General features: G+C 50.9%; 1 protein-coding gene across 2 annotated transcripts in view; it reads left to right on the top strand.

The window, feature by feature from the left end:
• COL5A3 (collagen type V alpha 3 chain) overlaps positions 1-17,331 on the top strand; it is a 44,688-nt gene that overhangs the window by 9,925 nt on the left and 17,432 nt on the right. For both annotated transcript variants that reach the window (XM_080930249.1, XM_080930248.1), the window contains exons 7-33: positions 287-400; positions 493-633; positions 2,159-2,206; positions 2,281-2,322; positions 2,564-2,626; positions 3,081-3,155; positions 3,228-3,311; positions 3,728-3,784; positions 3,877-3,930; positions 4,782-4,835; positions 5,443-5,496; positions 5,592-5,645; positions 5,809-5,862; positions 6,384-6,428; positions 6,551-6,604; positions 7,360-7,404; positions 7,540-7,593; positions 7,713-7,757; positions 9,082-9,135; positions 9,231-9,275; positions 9,405-9,458; positions 10,940-10,984; positions 11,140-11,193; positions 11,303-11,410; positions 12,132-12,185; positions 16,063-16,116; positions 17,086-17,130. In XM_080930249.1, the coding sequence (XP_080786375.1) occupies positions 287-400; positions 493-633; positions 2,159-2,206; positions 2,281-2,322; positions 2,564-2,626; positions 3,081-3,155; positions 3,228-3,311; positions 3,728-3,784; positions 3,877-3,930; positions 4,782-4,835; positions 5,443-5,496; positions 5,592-5,645; positions 5,809-5,862; positions 6,384-6,428; positions 6,551-6,604; positions 7,360-7,404; positions 7,540-7,593; positions 7,713-7,757; positions 9,082-9,135; positions 9,231-9,275; positions 9,405-9,458; positions 10,940-10,984; positions 11,140-11,193; positions 11,303-11,410; positions 12,132-12,185; positions 16,063-16,116; positions 17,086-17,130 (1,650 nt within the window). The remainder of the gene's footprint in view (positions 1-286; positions 401-492; positions 634-2,158; positions 2,207-2,280; positions 2,323-2,563; positions 2,627-3,080; positions 3,156-3,227; positions 3,312-3,727; positions 3,785-3,876; positions 3,931-4,781; positions 4,836-5,442; positions 5,497-5,591; positions 5,646-5,808; positions 5,863-6,383; positions 6,429-6,550; positions 6,605-7,359; positions 7,405-7,539; positions 7,594-7,712; positions 7,758-9,081; positions 9,136-9,230; positions 9,276-9,404; positions 9,459-10,939; positions 10,985-11,139; positions 11,194-11,302; positions 11,411-12,131; positions 12,186-16,062; positions 16,117-17,085; positions 17,131-17,331) is intronic.

Raw genomic sequence — 17,331 nt, 5'->3', positions numbered from 1 at the left:
CCACTGTGCCCTGGAGCCAATGCGGTTCTGCTCCCAGGCCTGGGAGACTTGGCCCTGCTCTGCTCCTCCTGTATCTGAGGAAGTTTCCTCTCTGGCTGCCGTGAACCAGTTGTGTGGGGCACTTGTCTTTCCCCCACCAGCCTCTGAACTTGGTGGGAAGCTACTTTTGTCTTTCCACCCCTGAACTGGGGATTCCCTTAAGGGAGCGCCCTGGCTCCTCCTTTGTGTCCCCTTTGTCTTGATTGGCCTTACCCCAGATCTGACACTCCTTCCATTTCTGCTGCAGACCTCCCTCCACGCCCCTGAGACAGAGAAGCCAGTTCCCCACATGTCTCCGACTCCCACACCCTTTGCTGTCATCACCACTGTTGAGATTGGACGAAATGTCACTGTCTTGCAGGTTGGTGGGGAGTGGATGGTGCTGGGCCAGGGGCTGGTGTGGTGAAGGTGGTGGCCAAGGGCAAAGCTTGACATTCCCACTGTCCTCTGCAGGAGTTGGACTCTGGTATTGAAACTGAGTGGAGAACTCCAGAGATGGACACTAGTGAGAAGGGCGAAGGAGGTGGCCCCACCATGGGCCCTAAGTTCCGGGCAGCAGAACAGTCTTTACAGACTGAGTTCCAGATCTTTCCTGTGAGTCTAGAGGGGCTGGACCAGGAGGTGGGCTACAGATATACATGTATTCCTTTTCTTGACTGTATTTGTTTTGCGTCAAGTTCCCTTGTGTGACCTGGCACGGCTGCAGCTGCAAACCGTTTACCAAGCACTTGCAGTGTGACAGGGGCTGGCGACGCAAGTGGTCTTCAGTCTAAGCAGCAGAGAAGCCGCTTCAGTGGGATCCTGTTTCTAGCTCTCTGAGTGCCCTGCCTGCTGAGTGGACAGCAGGGGGAGCCAGAGAGTCTGCGGGGGAAGCTTGTAGAGTTAGCAAGCAACGGAAGTGGGAAAGCTCCAGGTGTGGGACACCGTTCCTCCTCCTCCTGTTGCTGGAGATGATGGGATGGTTGTCTCCTCCTGGCGGTGTCTTGAATTTGTTAACATCTGTTTGACATTCAAATGAGACTTCAGACCAGGGATGGCTAGAAGATTCTAGAATCCAGGGGAGCCCATCCAGGCTGGGGAGAAAGACTTGACACTGACTCCTAAGTAGAGCGCCGGTGTCCTTAGTCATAAAGCCTTGGGTGGACGAGGCTAGAGGGGCAGGAAGCCCTCGTTCTTCTTGGTGTCGGCAGAGGCAAAGTCAGACTTGAGACGGGCACTGACTTTCTGCTATGTTACTTTTCTTGCTAGGAGAAAATGCCCGGGGGAGACAACTTGTAGGATGAGGGGTCGCTTTGTTCATATTGCTGCAGTTGCCCCACAGAGTTGAACGTAATCATGGAGAAAGGAGCGTGTGGTGGGAGGTTTCAGTTCTTGGAGAAGGGGAGGCCTGCCTGGCGCTCTCCTCCACTTTTTCTATCTGGGGAAGAACCGCTGTCCCTCCGGATGCCTCCCTCAGTAAAAGCTCTCCGGAGGCATCCAGACACACCCACACTTTTGTCTCATCAATCACCTGGGTGATTTTATTTTGTCGTTGCTGTTGGATTCATTCATTCATTTACTGAGACAGACTCTTACAGTTGGTTATCCTGGAATTTGCTATGTGGACTCAGCTGACCTCGAACTCCCAGAGATCTGCTTGCTTCCTCCTCTGAGTGCTGGGCTTAAAACCTGAGCTACCACCCCTGGCCTCTCCTAGACAATGTCAAATCCAGTCAGGTTAACAATGAGGATATGTCATTACATGTGTCAAGGGTTGCAACTCATTTGCCATATGGGTGTAACACACTAAATGACTTTATGAGTTACCTGTGGATGGCCACAGGTTTGAATAAGGTCCCAGCATCACTGGGTAATGATAAGGACTTTGGAGTTCATGCCCTTCATCTTGGATGACTTTCAGGAGTCAATCTTCTCCTTCCACTGTGGAGTCCAAAGACTGGATTCAGGCTGTCAGGCTTGTCTGGCCTGTGTGTTTACAAAGAACAGTCTCTGCCCTGCTGTCTCTGCCTCTGCCCTGCTGTCTCTGTCTCTGCCCTGCTGTCTCCTTCTGTGCCCTCCTGTCTCTGTCTCTGCCCTCCTGTCTGCTCTCATGTTAACTCTCTCCTCACACTGTCCCCAGGGTGCTGGAGAAAAGGGAGCGAAAGGAGAGCCTGCAATAGTAGAGCAGGTGAGAGGAGGGGGAACTGTGAGGAGGTTGAGGGGGCCTCGTGAGAACAGGGCTCACACTTGTTTTTCCCCCAGGGACAGCAGTTTGAGGGGCCTGCAGGAGCTCCAGGACCCCGGGTGAGTATGGGTTCTAATCCCACGTTCCAACCTCTTTTCTAGAGCCCACTCACAAAACAGCTCTGCTACTAGATGCTCCTGTAGATCTTTCTTCCTTTCCTTTCCTCTGTGTAGCCCAGGTGGGTCTCCATCTCACTGTGGAGAGTCAGGAGGGATGCCTGAGGTCAAGGCCATGGGTTGGTCAGAAGCCAGCTAGGCTCAAGTCCTGCATCTCTGTGACCTCTGATTTCTGTCTCCACAGGGAATATCTGGTCCTTCAGGCCCTCCTGGGCCTCCAGGCTTCCCTGGGGACCGTGGTCTACCGGTAAGAGACTCCCCGCTGCAGTGCACCCCTTTGCAGGGGTGGGATTTTGGTTTGGGAGTATGGTGATTTGAATATGGGTGTGTGTGTGGGGGGGATGGGATTAGGAACACCATCCCAGAGATATCACCCCCATCTGTGAACTCTGAGCTCTGACCTCTCACCCCATTTTCCTCCTCATGCCTGTTTGTGCGTCTTTAAACTTTTCATGGCACTTTAGTTGCTCTATTTTGTGTGTTTGCGCACGCATGCACTCGGGGGGGGGGTAGTGGCATGTACCCTGGCACCTGAGCAGAGGTCAAAGGACACCTTGGAAGACTCAGTTTCCTCCTTCTATCATGTGGACCTCGGGCGATCAAACTTAGGTCATCGGGCTCCTCTGTTTCTCTCCCTCTATCTCCATCTCCTGTCCTCACCTCTGTTTCTTCTTCCCTCCTCCATCCACCCCTTCTCTCAGGGCCCTGCTGGCCTCCCAGGAATCCCAGGCATTGATGGAGTCCGGGGCCTGCCCGGCACAGTGATTATGATGCCGGTAAGCGGGGAGAGTCCTGACCCCAGGGGACGCCTCCTTGTGGATCTCTACTGACGGATAGCTGTTCCTTAGTTCCATTTTGCGAGCAGCTCCATGAAAGGACCCCCAGTCTCCTTCCAGCAGGCCCAGGCCCAGGCAGTGCTGCAGCAGGCTCAGGTGAGTGGGGAAAGGGACATGTGTTATGTGAGAGGCAGCGTGAATGCAGGACTGGTTGGGAGAGCGAGAATGCCTCTCTCCCGATGCATGCTGTGAGGTTCTGTTGTTGCTGTAAAACCCTGAGCCTGGGTGCTTTATAGAGAACAGAGGATTTGGGCTAACGATTCTGGAAGTCCCAGCCCCGCGTGCTGCCACCTAGCTGGGCGAGTTGTAACTGGTGAGGCAGGGCAGGGCAGTCTGGGGACCCCGCCCTTCTCATTTTTTCCAATCCCAATCATCTTCCAAAAGGCTCCCCTCAAAGCATTATTGACATATGAATTGGGGAAGAAATTTGCAACCTGTGGAGGAGGCACACTCCTAATCTAGTGGTGCTTCTGTGGGCTTATGGGGGACTCTTGCTCTGTCTCTCTTTCCAGCTGTCCATGAAAGGGCCCCCTGGCCCAGTAGGGCTCACTGGCCGCCCAGGCCCTGTGGTGAGTAAGGGGTCTGCACTGGGGAGAGAGGGCATCTGCCAGACGGCCATATTGTTTACTCTCTGCTCCTCCCCCATCTTTCGTCCTCCAAGGGCCTCCCTGGGTATCCAGGTCTGAAAGGTGAACTGGGAGAAGTAGGGCCTCAGGTGAGTTTGGGGGAACATGCGGGGAATGGGTTAGATGGGAAAAGTTTCCTTCAAAGGTTATGGGATAAAATGGCAGCTGGGGAAAGCAAAAAATGGAATAGAAACATACCTTTGAAATTTCTGCCCCTCCTAGGGAGTGATTGAAAATAGGCCCCAAGGAGGCTGAAGAGGTGGCTCAGTGGTTAGAAGCACTGGCTGCTCTTCCAGAGAACCTGAGCTTAATTCCCAGTGCCCATATAGTGGTTCATGATTGTCTATAATTCCATTTCCATAGGCACCCTCACATGGACATACATGCAGGCAAACACCAAAGCACATGAAATAAAAATCAATAAAATAGCTCCTGGGCTGGGGGCGAGGTCAACTGGTAAAGCAGTTGCCTAGCCTGTATGAAACCCTAAGTCCCAGCCCCAGTGCCACATAAACCAGGTGTGGGGACACACCTGTCACCTCAGCCCTTGGCAGGGTAGAGGCTGGAGGACCAGGAGGGCAAGGCTAGCCTAAAACCCAAAGATCCATCTGCTTCTGCCTCCCAAACACTGGGACCAAATGTGTGCACCTCTGCTGAGGTGGTGGTGGTGCACATTTTTAATCTCAGCACTCAGGAGGCAGACGCAGGAGGAGCTCTGTGAATTCAAGGCCAGCCTGGTCTATATAGTGAGCTTTATGCCAGCTAGAATCACACGATAAGACCTTGTCAAAACCAACCAACCAACCAACCAACCAACCAACCAACCAACCAAACCAACCAACTAACCAACCAACCAACCAAACCAAACCAAACAAAAAATGAACAAACAGAAAAGCATAAGTCTTTTCTTTTAATTCCTTTTTCTTGTTTCCCACCATAGGGCCCTCGAGGATTACAGGGCCCCCCTGGGCCTCCTGGACGGGAAGGCAAGACAGTGAGTAACTTCTGGGTTCTTGAGTTATGATCTGCTCACCACCAGCACCAAACAACAGTCCTGGCTTCGTCTCTCTGGTCTTCTTGTGTTACCAGAGGGACCTGAGCTTTGAAGGCTGCAGTGAATGTCTGCTGGGTGCATGGGGAAGGGATGTGGCAGGCTGCAGCTTCGGGGAGACTTGGGAACAGTGCTTGGTCTGGAATCTGAAGTGTAGTCAGGAGCTGGTAAAGAGCAACCCAACAACAGGCTGCAGAGATGGCTCAGTGGTTAGAGCACTGACTCCTCTTCCAGAGGTCCTGAGTTTAAATCCCAGCAACTACATGGTGGCTCACAACCATCTGTAATGAGATCTGATGCCCTCTTCTGGTGTGTCTGAGGATATAAATAAAATAAATATAATCTTAAAAAAAAAAAAAAGAGCAACCCAATAGCACAACAACACCAACAACAAACCAAAAAAATAAAATAAAATAAATAAATAAATTAAGAAAGCAGCCTTTGGGAGGCAGTAAAAGCAATGCACACTAGCCATGATGACGGTAGGACATTTAGGGGAAGGGCTCTGGGAAGTTCATCCATCGTTGACTTAGCCTCACTTCCTTCATAGGGCCGAGCTGGAGCAGATGGGGCTCGGGGTCTCCCGGGAGACACAGGACCCAAGGTGAGTGGTGAGACCAGGACTGGTTGGGGATTTGGAGGGTGGGGTGGGGGGGACCATCAAGTCAAGGATTCAAGGCAGCTGCTCTCTTTCCACAGGGTGACCGGGGCTTTGATGGCCTGCCCGGGCTGCCTGGTGAGACGGGCCAGAGGGTGAGTGCCCCTTCCACACTCACGCCCTTGTTTCAGTGTGCAAGGCTTCAGAGCTTCACACTCTGTTCGACTCTTCACGTCCCCACTCTGAGCTTCTTTTCAGAAGTGAGCGGCTTCTGCATATGCTGATATATTCAAATGTCCTCCTCCTTCCCTGCACCAGGGTGACTTTGGACCTGTCGGGCCACCTGGTCCCCCAGGAGAAGATGGTGCAAAGGTAAGCAGGAGGGAGGCAGAGGAAACAGGCTGGTTTAGGAAACCCAGAGACACAAGAGCTTGGATCTCAGGAGGAGAGCTCTTGCCTAGAAGGCTTCAGTTGGGGGTGAAAGAAACTCAGTGGCAGATCCCCTGTGGAGAATCCTGTGAGAGGCTGAGGGTGAGGCTCAGTGGTGGAGCTTTTGCCTACCACGTAAGAAGCCCTGGCTTCAAACCTGACACCGAAACAAATGAACAAAACACACAAACACACAAAAAACCAGAAATAGGCTGAAATGTGTCTGGGGACTGGGGTCTGCTGTGGAGGGGCAGGAAGCCGCAGGGTCCTCTAAAAGGCTGCATTGGAGCTGAAAGCTAGCTTTAGGGTTAGGATGTGGGAGGGTAAGTTGAGGCCTGGAGACTGTGAGCTCAGTCTGTAAGAGTGTGGAGACACCAGAGTTACTCATAAAGGGGTTTCTAGATGAGAGAAAGTTGTATCCTGGGGCTGTACTGGCCCACTATAAATGATGACACTTTCCACAGGGCCTGCAGGGACCACCAGGGCCCACTGGCCAGGCTGGAGAGCCGGTAGGTACTGGGAGACCCCAGACTCCTTTACTTACTGAGAGGAGGAAAGAATCCCCTTGCGGCATGACACTTGCAAGAGTATATACCTCTGATGCTGGGATTATGTGGCCCCTTCCTTTCAGGGTCCTCGAGGTCTGATTGGTCCCAGAGGCTCCCCCGGCCCCCTAGGACGCCCGGTGAGAATCTTGATGGTTCCTTGTCTATATTTGATTCTTACCTGTCTTCTCTTTGTAAGCCCCGCCCCTATTTATTGGTGTGTGTGGGTGTGTGTGTGGGGGTGTATTTGCACGACCCATATGTGGAGATCAGATTTTTTTTTTTTTTTATTTCACCATGTGGGTCCTTGGAATTAAATCCAGGACATCAGTTTTAACACAACCGCCATTATCCACTGAGTGATCCGGCAGCTTCCTTTCTCCCTTGCCCCCTTTTCTTTATTGTGTGGCACTGTGATTACCTGCACAGTAGTGCAAGTGTGCAAGTCTGAGGACAGTTGTGGGAGTTCGTCTGCTCCCACCTTGTTTGAGGGTTTTTTGTGTTGGTTTGGTTTTTGTTGTTGCTGTTTTTTCAAGACAAATACTTTGTAGACCAGGCTGGCCTCGAATTTAGAGAGCCCCCTGCCTCTGCCTCCTGAGTGCTGGGATTAAAGGCCCATGAACAATCGCCTGGGCTTGGTTGAGAGTTTTTCTGTTGTTTTTGTCACTTTGTTGGCCTTCAGTTTTTCCAGAGAAATCTGTCTCTGCCTCTCATCTCCCTGTAGGGGATTTATAAATGCCTTTTGCCTGGGTTCCGGAGATTTGAACTCAGATCTTCATGCTCGAGCAGCGAGTGCCCTTCCCCACTGAGCACCCCCTGAGCTGTTGCTGCTGTTCCCTTTTCTACGTGTTCCTCAGCAGCTCTCACACAGGTCTCACATCCTCTGTCCTCACAGGGTGTGACAGGAACTGATGGTGCACCAGGTGCCAAAGGCAACGTGGTAAGTACCCTACCATCTGTTTTCGCCTCTGACACTCCAAGCCCACGATCATTATAGCCTTGTCTACGTGGAATTTTCCTTACCCTCCACATCCTGACCCCTTCTGGCTTCACTGAACCCACCCTTTCCCCACAGGGTCCTCCTGGAGAACCAGGTCCCCCAGGACAGCAAGGAAACCATGGCTCCCAGGTTCAAGCCCCCTGTCTTGACAATGGGGTGTGGTTGGGGCTGTGCCACAGTCCTCCCCTGTCCAGTTTTATTGTCCATCTCTCTTTTTATGACGCCTTCAACTTCTTCTTATGTCTCAGGGAATCCCAGGCCCCCAGGGGCCCATCGGCACTCCAGGGGAAAAGGTAAGCAACTTCCTCAGGTCCCTCAAGAGTTCCTTTGAGGGACTTCCTGCTGATGAACATTCCCGAAGCCAGTCCAGAGCGACAGAGCGGTATTGTTGGGGGAGGGTATCCAGGAGAATCTCACCAAGGCTGGCAGACAGGGGAGATGTTAGTACAGAAACCCTCACAGAAGGGATTCCCAAGATGCTAGTGAAGGACAGACCTTTCTCAGGAACCAGAGCACTCAGCTTTGTCTCTGCTTCCTTGGCAGGTACAATTTGTGTGTGTGTTCATATGCAGTGTGTGCACACCTGTGTGTGTGTGTGTGTGTGTGTCCTAGTTTGCTTTGCTGTTGTTGTGACTAAACACTGACCAACACCAGCCTGAGGAGGAAAGTGCTCGTTGACCAATGTTTCCACGTTATTGAGGAAAGGCAGGAACCTAGAGGCAGGAACTGAAGCAGAGGCTATGGAAAAATGCTGCTAACTGGCTTTGCTCAGCCTGGTTTCACATACAACCCAGGGCCACCTGCCCAAGGTGATACCACCCAGAGTGGGCTAAACTCTCCCGTATCAATAATTAATAATAACAATAATAATTAAGTTCCACATCCTGCAAAGATCTGATAGGTCCAAAGGTAGATAAGAGGCAAGGAAACCAGAACTGGGAAGCCTTAACACCTGCCCAAGCCCATCCTTCTGCACATGGAGCTGTGGGTGGGATGTAGGTTCAAAGAAGGATGTCTTGCAGGTATGGTGACACTGTCCCAGCCTACTGCAGAACTTTGTGTCCATAAATAAGTAAATAAATGAAAGAAATGAACAAAGAAACAAGACAAAAGTGTGTGGGTGAGAAGCTCCCAACTCCAGCATATTTCATGCTGTTTCTGTTCTTTTTGTGGTACTGGGCCTTGTGAGGGACAGGCAAGCAGTCTACTCAGGAGCAGTGTCCCAGTTTGTCACTTGGGGATTTTAGGAAAGAGATCTACTACTGAGCCACGTCACGACCCTTCTCATATTGTTTGTTTTGTTTCATTTGTTTTCAAGACAGGGTTTTTGTGTAGCCCTGGCTGTCCTAGAACTCACTCTGTAGGCCAGGCTGGCCCCGAACTCAGAGATCCACCTGTGTGCCACCACCATATCGCTTTTGCATCTCTCCCAGATAGGAGGATTTCTGAAGTTCAGAGAGGGCAAGCTGGTCTACCAGAGCCACACAGCAAACATGGGCAGAGCTTGTGTTGTGGGCTCACTCTGAGCTGCCTGGGTAGATCCCCGTCTCCCTGCCCCCTCTCTCTCCCCTGTCCAGATGCCGAGCTTGGGCTACTTTTTGTTCCTTTTTTTTTCAGGGTCCCCCTGGAAACCCCGGAATTCCAGGTGTCCCAGGATCTGAGGGCCCCCCGGTGAGAACCAGGAGCTGAGACCAAGGGAAGGGTAAGGGTTGGGGAATTGTATGGCAAATTTTGGCCTTTGATGAGTTGATGTGTTTCTCTATCAGGGTCATCCAGGCCATGAGGGTCCCACAGGAGAAAAAGGGGCTCAGGTGAGTGACCAGGACAGTGGCTGGGCTGGGAAAGAGGAGTAGCAAGTAGCCATGTGCCAGTGAGGAGACAGGCTACTGGGAACAGGGAAGGACTGGAACAAGATAGCATTGACCTTATTTTTCCTTCAGGGCCCACCAGGGTCAGCAGGCCCTCAGGGCTATCCTGGACCTCGTGGTGTGAAGGTAGGTGACACTTGAGGGCTTGGAGGTGGGACAGTTCAGTGGTGGTATCAGAAGATCAACTTATTGCAAGGCATCATGTGCTGTCTGTGGTCCCAGTATTTGGGAGGCAGAGGCAAGAAGATTGCTACAAGTTTGAGGCTAGCCTGGGCTGTACAGTGAATTCTGCCAGCCAGGGATGCATTGCATTGTTATATTTTGAGACCCTGTTTCACAAAGGAAACACTAACAAAATACACACACACCACCAACATACAGACACGTATACACACAGATACACACACTGTCACACACATAGACACACACACACACAGAGGACCTCCCCCTGCCCCCTGTATTCACAGTACTGGAGGGAGGAAGATCAGAAATTTAAGATCAGCCTGAGCTGTACAAGTCTGAAGCCAGCCTGTTTCAAACTAAGAGTTGAAAAGTCTGGGGCGATATGTAGTGAATTCCAGGCCAGGTAGGTAGGACTACTGTCTCAGAAACAAAACAAGAGTCCCCTGTCTCAAAACCAAAACAAAAGCAAAACAAAACAAAACAACCCCCCTGGGGCCAGTATACTAATGGCTCTATTTTCTTGTTAGTTCCCTTTTCATCTTTTTCTTTGCTTAATTTATAAATTGGATTTTATCATAGTTTGATGTAAGCATAGAGCAGGCAACATAGATAAGAGTTGGATCTTATCTGGCAACCTCTGGTGGGGGTGGGGTGGAAGATGGGGGGTGTCCCCGCTTCTTTTGCAGATAAGTGGAGGGCTGTGGCCGCAGCCTGTGGTGTTGTCTCTGAATCTAGTTACTTTGTAGCCAAGGGAGGGGAGGGCCACAGCCCAAAGCTTTCTTTGCTGTGGTCCAGTGAATTACGGGGGGTGGGGAGGGGTGGGGGGGTGGGGGTGGGGTGGGGTGGGGTGTGTGGGGGGGGTGGGGGGGAAGAAGGGGGGGGCTGCCGAAGGCCCTGCTGTTTCCCAGCACATAGTTGCATCAGCTCCAACTGCTTGTTCATTCTTCAGTTGAGCTCAGTTCCTGTCTGAGCCAAGTGCAGTTTGTCAGTGTGCTGCAGGCAGGAAGTCAGTCCAGGGGATGCATTCTGCACGGGATGGGCATGCTCTCACCGGGCACAGAGTCTCCTTGTGGCCAGCACAATGGGGGAAACTCTCCCCTGACTTTGGAATGAGGCTGGCCTCTGGAATGTTCTTTCTGCTGCCAGAAGGAACTGTAGACACTGTGTCCTCAGGAAGTAGAGATGAATGGCATAGAGATTTGGCTTTCCTCGTTCTCCCCCGCGCATCTGAACTTGGCGGCTGCAGGGGAGGGTGGGAGAGGGTGGTGGGGGATGGGTAGTGGAGTAAGTACACTAAGGGGCTCTGAGGAGACCGGACTGCTTCCTCTAAGGCTCACCACCACATTTGCAACTGTTCTCAGAGTTTTAGGTCAAGTCTAAAACCTTCCTTAAGGAGACTGAGAGCTCTCTAAAATTTTTCTTAGGGTACCTCTGGTAACCGGGGTTTCCAAGGAGAGAAAGGAGAACGGGTGAGAAGGAAAGGGTTCATTGGAGGGGAGGGAGAGGGAGCCCCCACAAAGAGCCCCCCTGACCTCTGCTCTGTGCCTGCCTCTGTCCCTTTTTCTATCCCTCCTTTTCTCATTTCTCTCACCTTCTCTGTCTCCATTTATGTATCCCCTCCCAGGGAGAGGATGGCTTTCCTGGCTTCAAAGGTGATGAAGGACCAAAAGGTGACCGGGTAAGACCAGCTCCAGTTGAGGACTGTGTGGGGTAAACACGAGGGGATAGGCTGTGAGTCATCAGAGCAGGAAGGCCAAGTGACCGATTTCCCTCCTTTTCTATCTCAGGGAAACCCCGGACTCCCAGGTCCCAGAGGAGAGGATGGTCCCGAAGGACAAAAGGGGCCAGAGGGACTGCCTGGCGATGAGGGTCCCCCAGGAGCAGCAGGGGAGAAGGTGACTCAATGGGGTGCCTGGCTGCTTCTCACTTCCCATCTGAAGATGGAACCAGGAAGTCTCACTTGTTAGAAAACCAGTCATGTGAAGCCAGCCCCAGCCCCTCACTGGGGACTCTGGAGAGGGATGTGAGGCTAAACCAACCCCTGTCTTATTTCATTTATTTCCTGAGCATTGTAGAGCTATTACTTGCACGCATCTTCACTTTACCCCCACAGCGACTCTGTGTAATGGACATTTAAAAGATTTATTTTATGTCATGGTGGTGCATTCCTTTAATTCCAGAGCTGGTTGGGTGGGGGTGGGACAAACTCTCTATTGAGTCTGAGGCCAGCCAGTTCTACTTGGTGAGTTCTAGGACAGCCAGAGCTACACAACGAGACCCTGTCTTTAGAAAGGGGGAGACTTATTTTTAATTCTGTGTCTCTCTGTGAGTACAGATGCCTCCAGAGGCCAGTCCGTGGAGCCACAGTGATAGGTGGTTGTGAGCTGCCTGACACGGGTGCTGGGAATCAAACTGCTGAGCCATCTCTCAAGCCCCTGTAGTAAACAGTTATCCCCACCTTACAGATGAGGACACTGGTTTTGTCTGGTGAATGAGCTCCTCACGATCCCTTAGAGGATCCCAGTTTCCTTGGTGCTCACTTGGTTGCTCAGTTTCCCTTCTGTTCTCCAGCTTCGGTGTGTGACCTTTGTTCTACAATCTTTGCTTCTTCTGTAGGGCAAGCTTGGGGTGCCAGGTCTCCCAGGTTATCCAGGACGCCCAGGACCTAAGGTAAGAGGCCATGGAACTGGAGGTGGGCAGGGGAAAGGTAGAGACAGGTACTTGTGGGTCCAGGCTGTGACCAGGGCGGGGGATGTGGGTTGGCTGTACAGCTCACGTCATCGAGAGAGTATTAAGTAGGACATGGGCTTCATGGCCTCATTCTCAGAAGTGATTATGACCTCCATGACCTTGAGTGAGGCTTTTGAACCCATTTTTCCAGCAGCTAAATGGAGGAACCTGTGATATCTGCCTTTATTCACTTGATGATGACTTTTGGTGTGGTTGTTTGGTCTGTCAACCAGAGAGGGCTATGTTAGACTATTTTCTGTCACTATAACAAAAACATTTGAAGCTGACTGTTTTATGAGGAAAAGAGGTTTTGTTAGCATAGCTTTGAAGGCTAATAATTTAAAATCAGAGGACTCCACTGATTTAGCCCTAGTTAAGTTCCCTCCCTGACTGAGTTACTTTATTAGGGAATGTGTCATGCAAAAGCAGGCATGAGTTAGAGTGATCCCACAACAGCACAGGAAGCCAGAGATGGATGGCCACCCTTCCTTCTTCATACCAGCCCTCTAGAGACTGGCCGGATTGCTGTTGGTACAGTACTTACCGTGCAGGCATGAAGCCCTGAATTTGAGTCCCAGCACCCATGAGAAAAGCCATGTGTGGTACACATTCGTAACTGCAGCACTGGGAGGCGGAGACAGGAGAGTTCCTGGCGCTCATTGGTGGAGACAGGAGGGTTCCTGGCGCTCATTGGCCAGAAAGTCTAGCCCTTGACCGAGCTCCAGGTTCAGTGAGACACTTTATCTCAAAGACTTAAGGGCCAAGGAGATGGATCAGTGGAGAGTGAGCTTGCTGAGTTTGAACCTGAGTTCAAATGTCTGTCACCCAGTTCTCATACTGGAAGACTGGCTCAGCTGAGAGCCCTTGCCAGTTCACAAGTGGCTATAACCTCAGCTCCAGGGGATCTGACAAAGTCTGTCCCCTGGCAGCAGCACTACCACACGCACACGCACATGCTCACAGACCAAAGCAAAACTCCTTTACATATGAAGGAAAAAAGTCAGGCAAGGCCTTGGTTGTGTTCAACCCCAGGACTGTGGGACTGAAACAGGAGAACCCCTGAGGCTTGCAGGCTAACTGGGGTCAGCAGGCTAACTCCATGTTCAGCGAGAGATCCTGGACGGTGATGGAGGTAGATGTCGGCCATCCTGTTCTGGCTTCTGCTTGGACACATGTTCACACACCACACACACCCATGAACATGTATGCGCAACACTGAAGTGAAGTATTGACACCCAGCATTGATGTCCAGCTTCCACATGCATGTGCACACACAGGAACACACGTATACCAAACAAAAATCCTCTTGCGTGAGTAAGATAAAGGTCCTTGCCTCCTAGTCTGATGACCTGAGTTTGATCTCTGTCACCCAAGTGGTAGAAAGAGAGAAATGACTCCTGCGAGCTGTCTTCTGACCTCCACATGGATGGTGTGGCACACAGGCTCATTGAAATTAGTAAATATAATAAAGGTGTCATGGTTTTACTAAGACAGAATCCCACTGTATAGATCAGACTAGTTGAAAACACAGAGATCTATCTGCCCAAACCAACACCAAAGTGTGGGTCATCAGAATGCTTAAAAAAACAAACAAACAAACAAAAAAAAAAAAACCAAAAAAAACTCTTCTAAATGTTTTTTGAGATTTTTATTTCTTTTTATTTTATGTTTTGCCTGCATATAGGCTGCACCACACGTGCATGCAATGCTGCAGAGCTAGAAGGGAATTTCAGATTCTGTGGGACTGGAGTCAGAGATGGTTGTGAGCTGACGTGTGCGTGTTGGGAGAAGCCAACCCATGTGCTCTGGAAGAACAGCCAGTGTGCTCTTATCCTCCGAACCATCTCTCTCCTCGTGAGATCTAACCGGGTCCCAGGAGAACTATGTTAATCCCTTCCTGTTAGTCCCAATGACCTAAAGACCTCTCAGTGCACTATGCCCCTTAAAGGTACCCTATCCATAATCCCACACGAAGAATCAAGCTGCCAAAATAGACCAGGGGGCGGGGCAACACAGATGTTGGAATCCTAACAGAGAAAACCCACAAAACTGAGACCTTTCCAATCTTGAATTCATTATAACTCAGCACAGTGTATTTATACAGAAACTCGGCTATGCACAAACACATGTGCCAGTGTTACGAGGGATGAGAGTGCGTGCAAGATTATGTTCTCTGTCTGAGCCTCGCCCCGGACTACATCATGGGTGACTGACTGAGCATGTCTGATTATGTAAATACCCTTGGGATCTTAAAGATGCACGGGAGAAAATTTGAGTGCAGAATTCTTTTTTTTTTTTTTTTTAAATTACATTTATGGGCTGGAGAGATGCTCAGAGGTTAAAAGCTCTTGCTGCTCTTACAGAGAACCTGGGTTCAGTTTGCAACATCTACATGAAGGCTATAATTCCAGCTCCAGAGGATCCCTTTTCTGTTCCCCGTGGGCACTAGGCACACATACACACACATAAAGGACAACTTCAGGGGGTCAGTTCTCTCCTTCCACCACGTGGGTGCCGCAGGTCAAATCAGGTCATTAGGACGGGTAGCTGCACCTTTACCCACTGAGCCATCTCACCGGAAACAGAGTTCTCTTCCTCACTTCCGAATCTTTGCTGTTTGGAGCTGACATGGTTGTCTTGCCTAATACTCACTGTAGATCAGCGTTTGCAGGCAAGTCGTGTTTGGCTCATGGTCTTGAGTGAACCTTTGACTTTCAGCGTCTGGCAGATGATAGTAGCAGGTCAAAGGTGGCAGACAGGAGCCATTCACATCATGAAGCAGGATTGTGGGGTAGAGAAGGGTGGGGAGAGATGAGACGGCCAAGAAAGGGGAGGAAGGGGAAGAAAAAGAGAAGGGAGAGAGAAGGGAGCTATAAAGAGAGGACAGAGACCTCGGCACCCAATCCCATTCAAGGCCCCCCCCCCCATAGCCTAACAACCTCTCATGAATTCCCAGCGCCTCTGTAGACCTTTGAGTTGCTTGCTTTGTGTGTGTGCACTGACGTTGATGTGTGCTGCCCTCCATGTGTGCAGGCATTCCTGAGTGTGGAAGCTGGAGGTCGATGTCCAGTATCCTCCATCTCTCTCTCACCGGAACCCAGAGCTTACCGGTTCCAGTTGTCTTATTAGTCAGTTTGTTCCTTTGGGGACTCCCTGTCTCTACTTCCTGAGTGCTGGGATTACAGGTGGGCTGCCACACCCACCGTCCAGCCAGCCCCTTTGGTTTTTTGTTGAGACATGGTTTCATGTAGCCCAGGCTAGCCCACACCAGATATGTAGATGAAGTTGAGCTTGAACTCCTGATCCCTGTGTTTCACCTTGAGAGCTGGGACCACAGGCAGATGCCAGCACACCTGTGGTGCTGGGGGAATTCCTGCGTGCTAAGCAAGTGCTTTCCCAGCCGAGATTGGACAATAATAGAGTCGGGCACCTGACAGTCCCCCGTGGCTTCTGTGTGTGTGTATGGGCATGTGTACACACACATCACATACACGTGCAAATAAGGCGTGAATGATGGGTGACTGGTTGCTTTGTGTAGATCTGAGAGAAGAGAGTTTAAGGTGAAGGGAGGAACCTGTGCAGAGAGTCCCGGGATGGAACATGCAGGCATACCTGGGGAATTTGGAGGCAGGTAGTCTGGCTGCTGTGGGGTGAGAACCAGAATGAGGTGAGAAACATGGTTCAGAGCTTGGGACTGGAGGGGATGGCAGAAAGCGATCAGATTCAGTAGCCTAAGGATCCTCAAAGGATGGATCCAGGGACCAGTTTCGCCTCATGCTCACATTCCTGAGTCTCATGTCTGATTCTCTCTGTTCAGGGATCTATTGGTTTTCCTGGACCCCTGGGACCACTGGGGGAGAAAGGCAAGCGGGTGAGCTATGTGTCAGAGGGTATGGGGAGGGCGTGGCTTGGCCCCAGGGGAGCAGCATGTATTCATCCATGGTGGAGGTGGGTATTGGGATGGTTTGTCTGTGCTTGTTAGGTAAGTTTCTCTCGCTTAATTAATCAAAACAATCCCTACAAACACCCCCACAGGGTAACTCTCATTGAGACTCTCTTCTGGGATGTTTCTAGACTGCCTTAGGCTGCCAATAAAAACTAACTATCACAGAGCTGGAGAGCTGGCTGGCTCAGCAGTTAGGAGCCCTGTCTACGCTCCCAGAGGACTGGAGTTTGGTTCCCAGTCCCCCATCAGGCGGCTCACAACCATTTGTAGCTCTGGGTCCAGGGATCCAGCGCCCTCTTCTGGTGTCTTGGAACACCTGCACTTTTGTGTACCAACTCAACACAGACACACAAACAGAAACCAATCTTACCAAAAGAAAACCTATCTGGCACAGTTCCAACCCTTGTCCTCTGGACATACAAATACATCGATTTAAAACCCTAGTCTACTTCCTGTTCCCAAAGTCTCATGCTTATTTCTGAATGTAAAATATAATCTAACTTTCAAAGCCCTGTACTTTTTAAAAATTCCAGTGCTTAAAAAGCACAAACAAACAAACAAATTACAATGCCGTAGACTATAATTCCCATTCCACAAGGAAGAATAGAGGTATGGTGAGAAATTCTGGACCAACACGTGAGACTGAAACCCAGCAGGACAATGCCAAATTCTGTAACTCCATGTCTGGTATCTGGGGCTTCAGTCTCAAAAGCTTTACATGGCTCTGCCCTCTAGTATTGCTTCTCCTTTGGGCTGATTTCACTCCCTGCATGCATCTTTCCTTTGCAGACATTCTTGCATGAAAACACTCCCACTTGTGGACACATACATGCACATGTGTCTCATGAAGCACGAGGCAATTCTCACCTCCTCTGTTTTTGACTTGCTCTCCAGGGCAAAGCAGGGCAGCCAGGGGAGGAAGGAGAACGCGGCATACCGGTGAGGGGGTGATGGCTGTGTTACGCAGGGCACTGGGCTGAGTGGCGGAGGGGCAGTGAAGTCACGAGTGGGCAGGGAGGTGGACTGAGGGGCAGTGACGTGGGTAGTGACGTCATGAGTGGGCGGAGATGGACAGGTCCTGTCTCTGGTGGAGTCAGAGGGGATATTGGAGGAAGGAGCCTGTGTGTGATGTCCTCTCCC

The sequence above is a fragment of the Micromys minutus genome (genome assembly GCF_963924665.1).
Source record: "Micromys minutus genome assembly, chromosome: 16".
Taxonomy (NCBI): Eukaryota; Metazoa; Chordata; class Mammalia; order Rodentia; family Muridae; genus Micromys; species Micromys minutus.
This window is presented reverse-complemented; position numbering and strand designations above follow the sequence as displayed.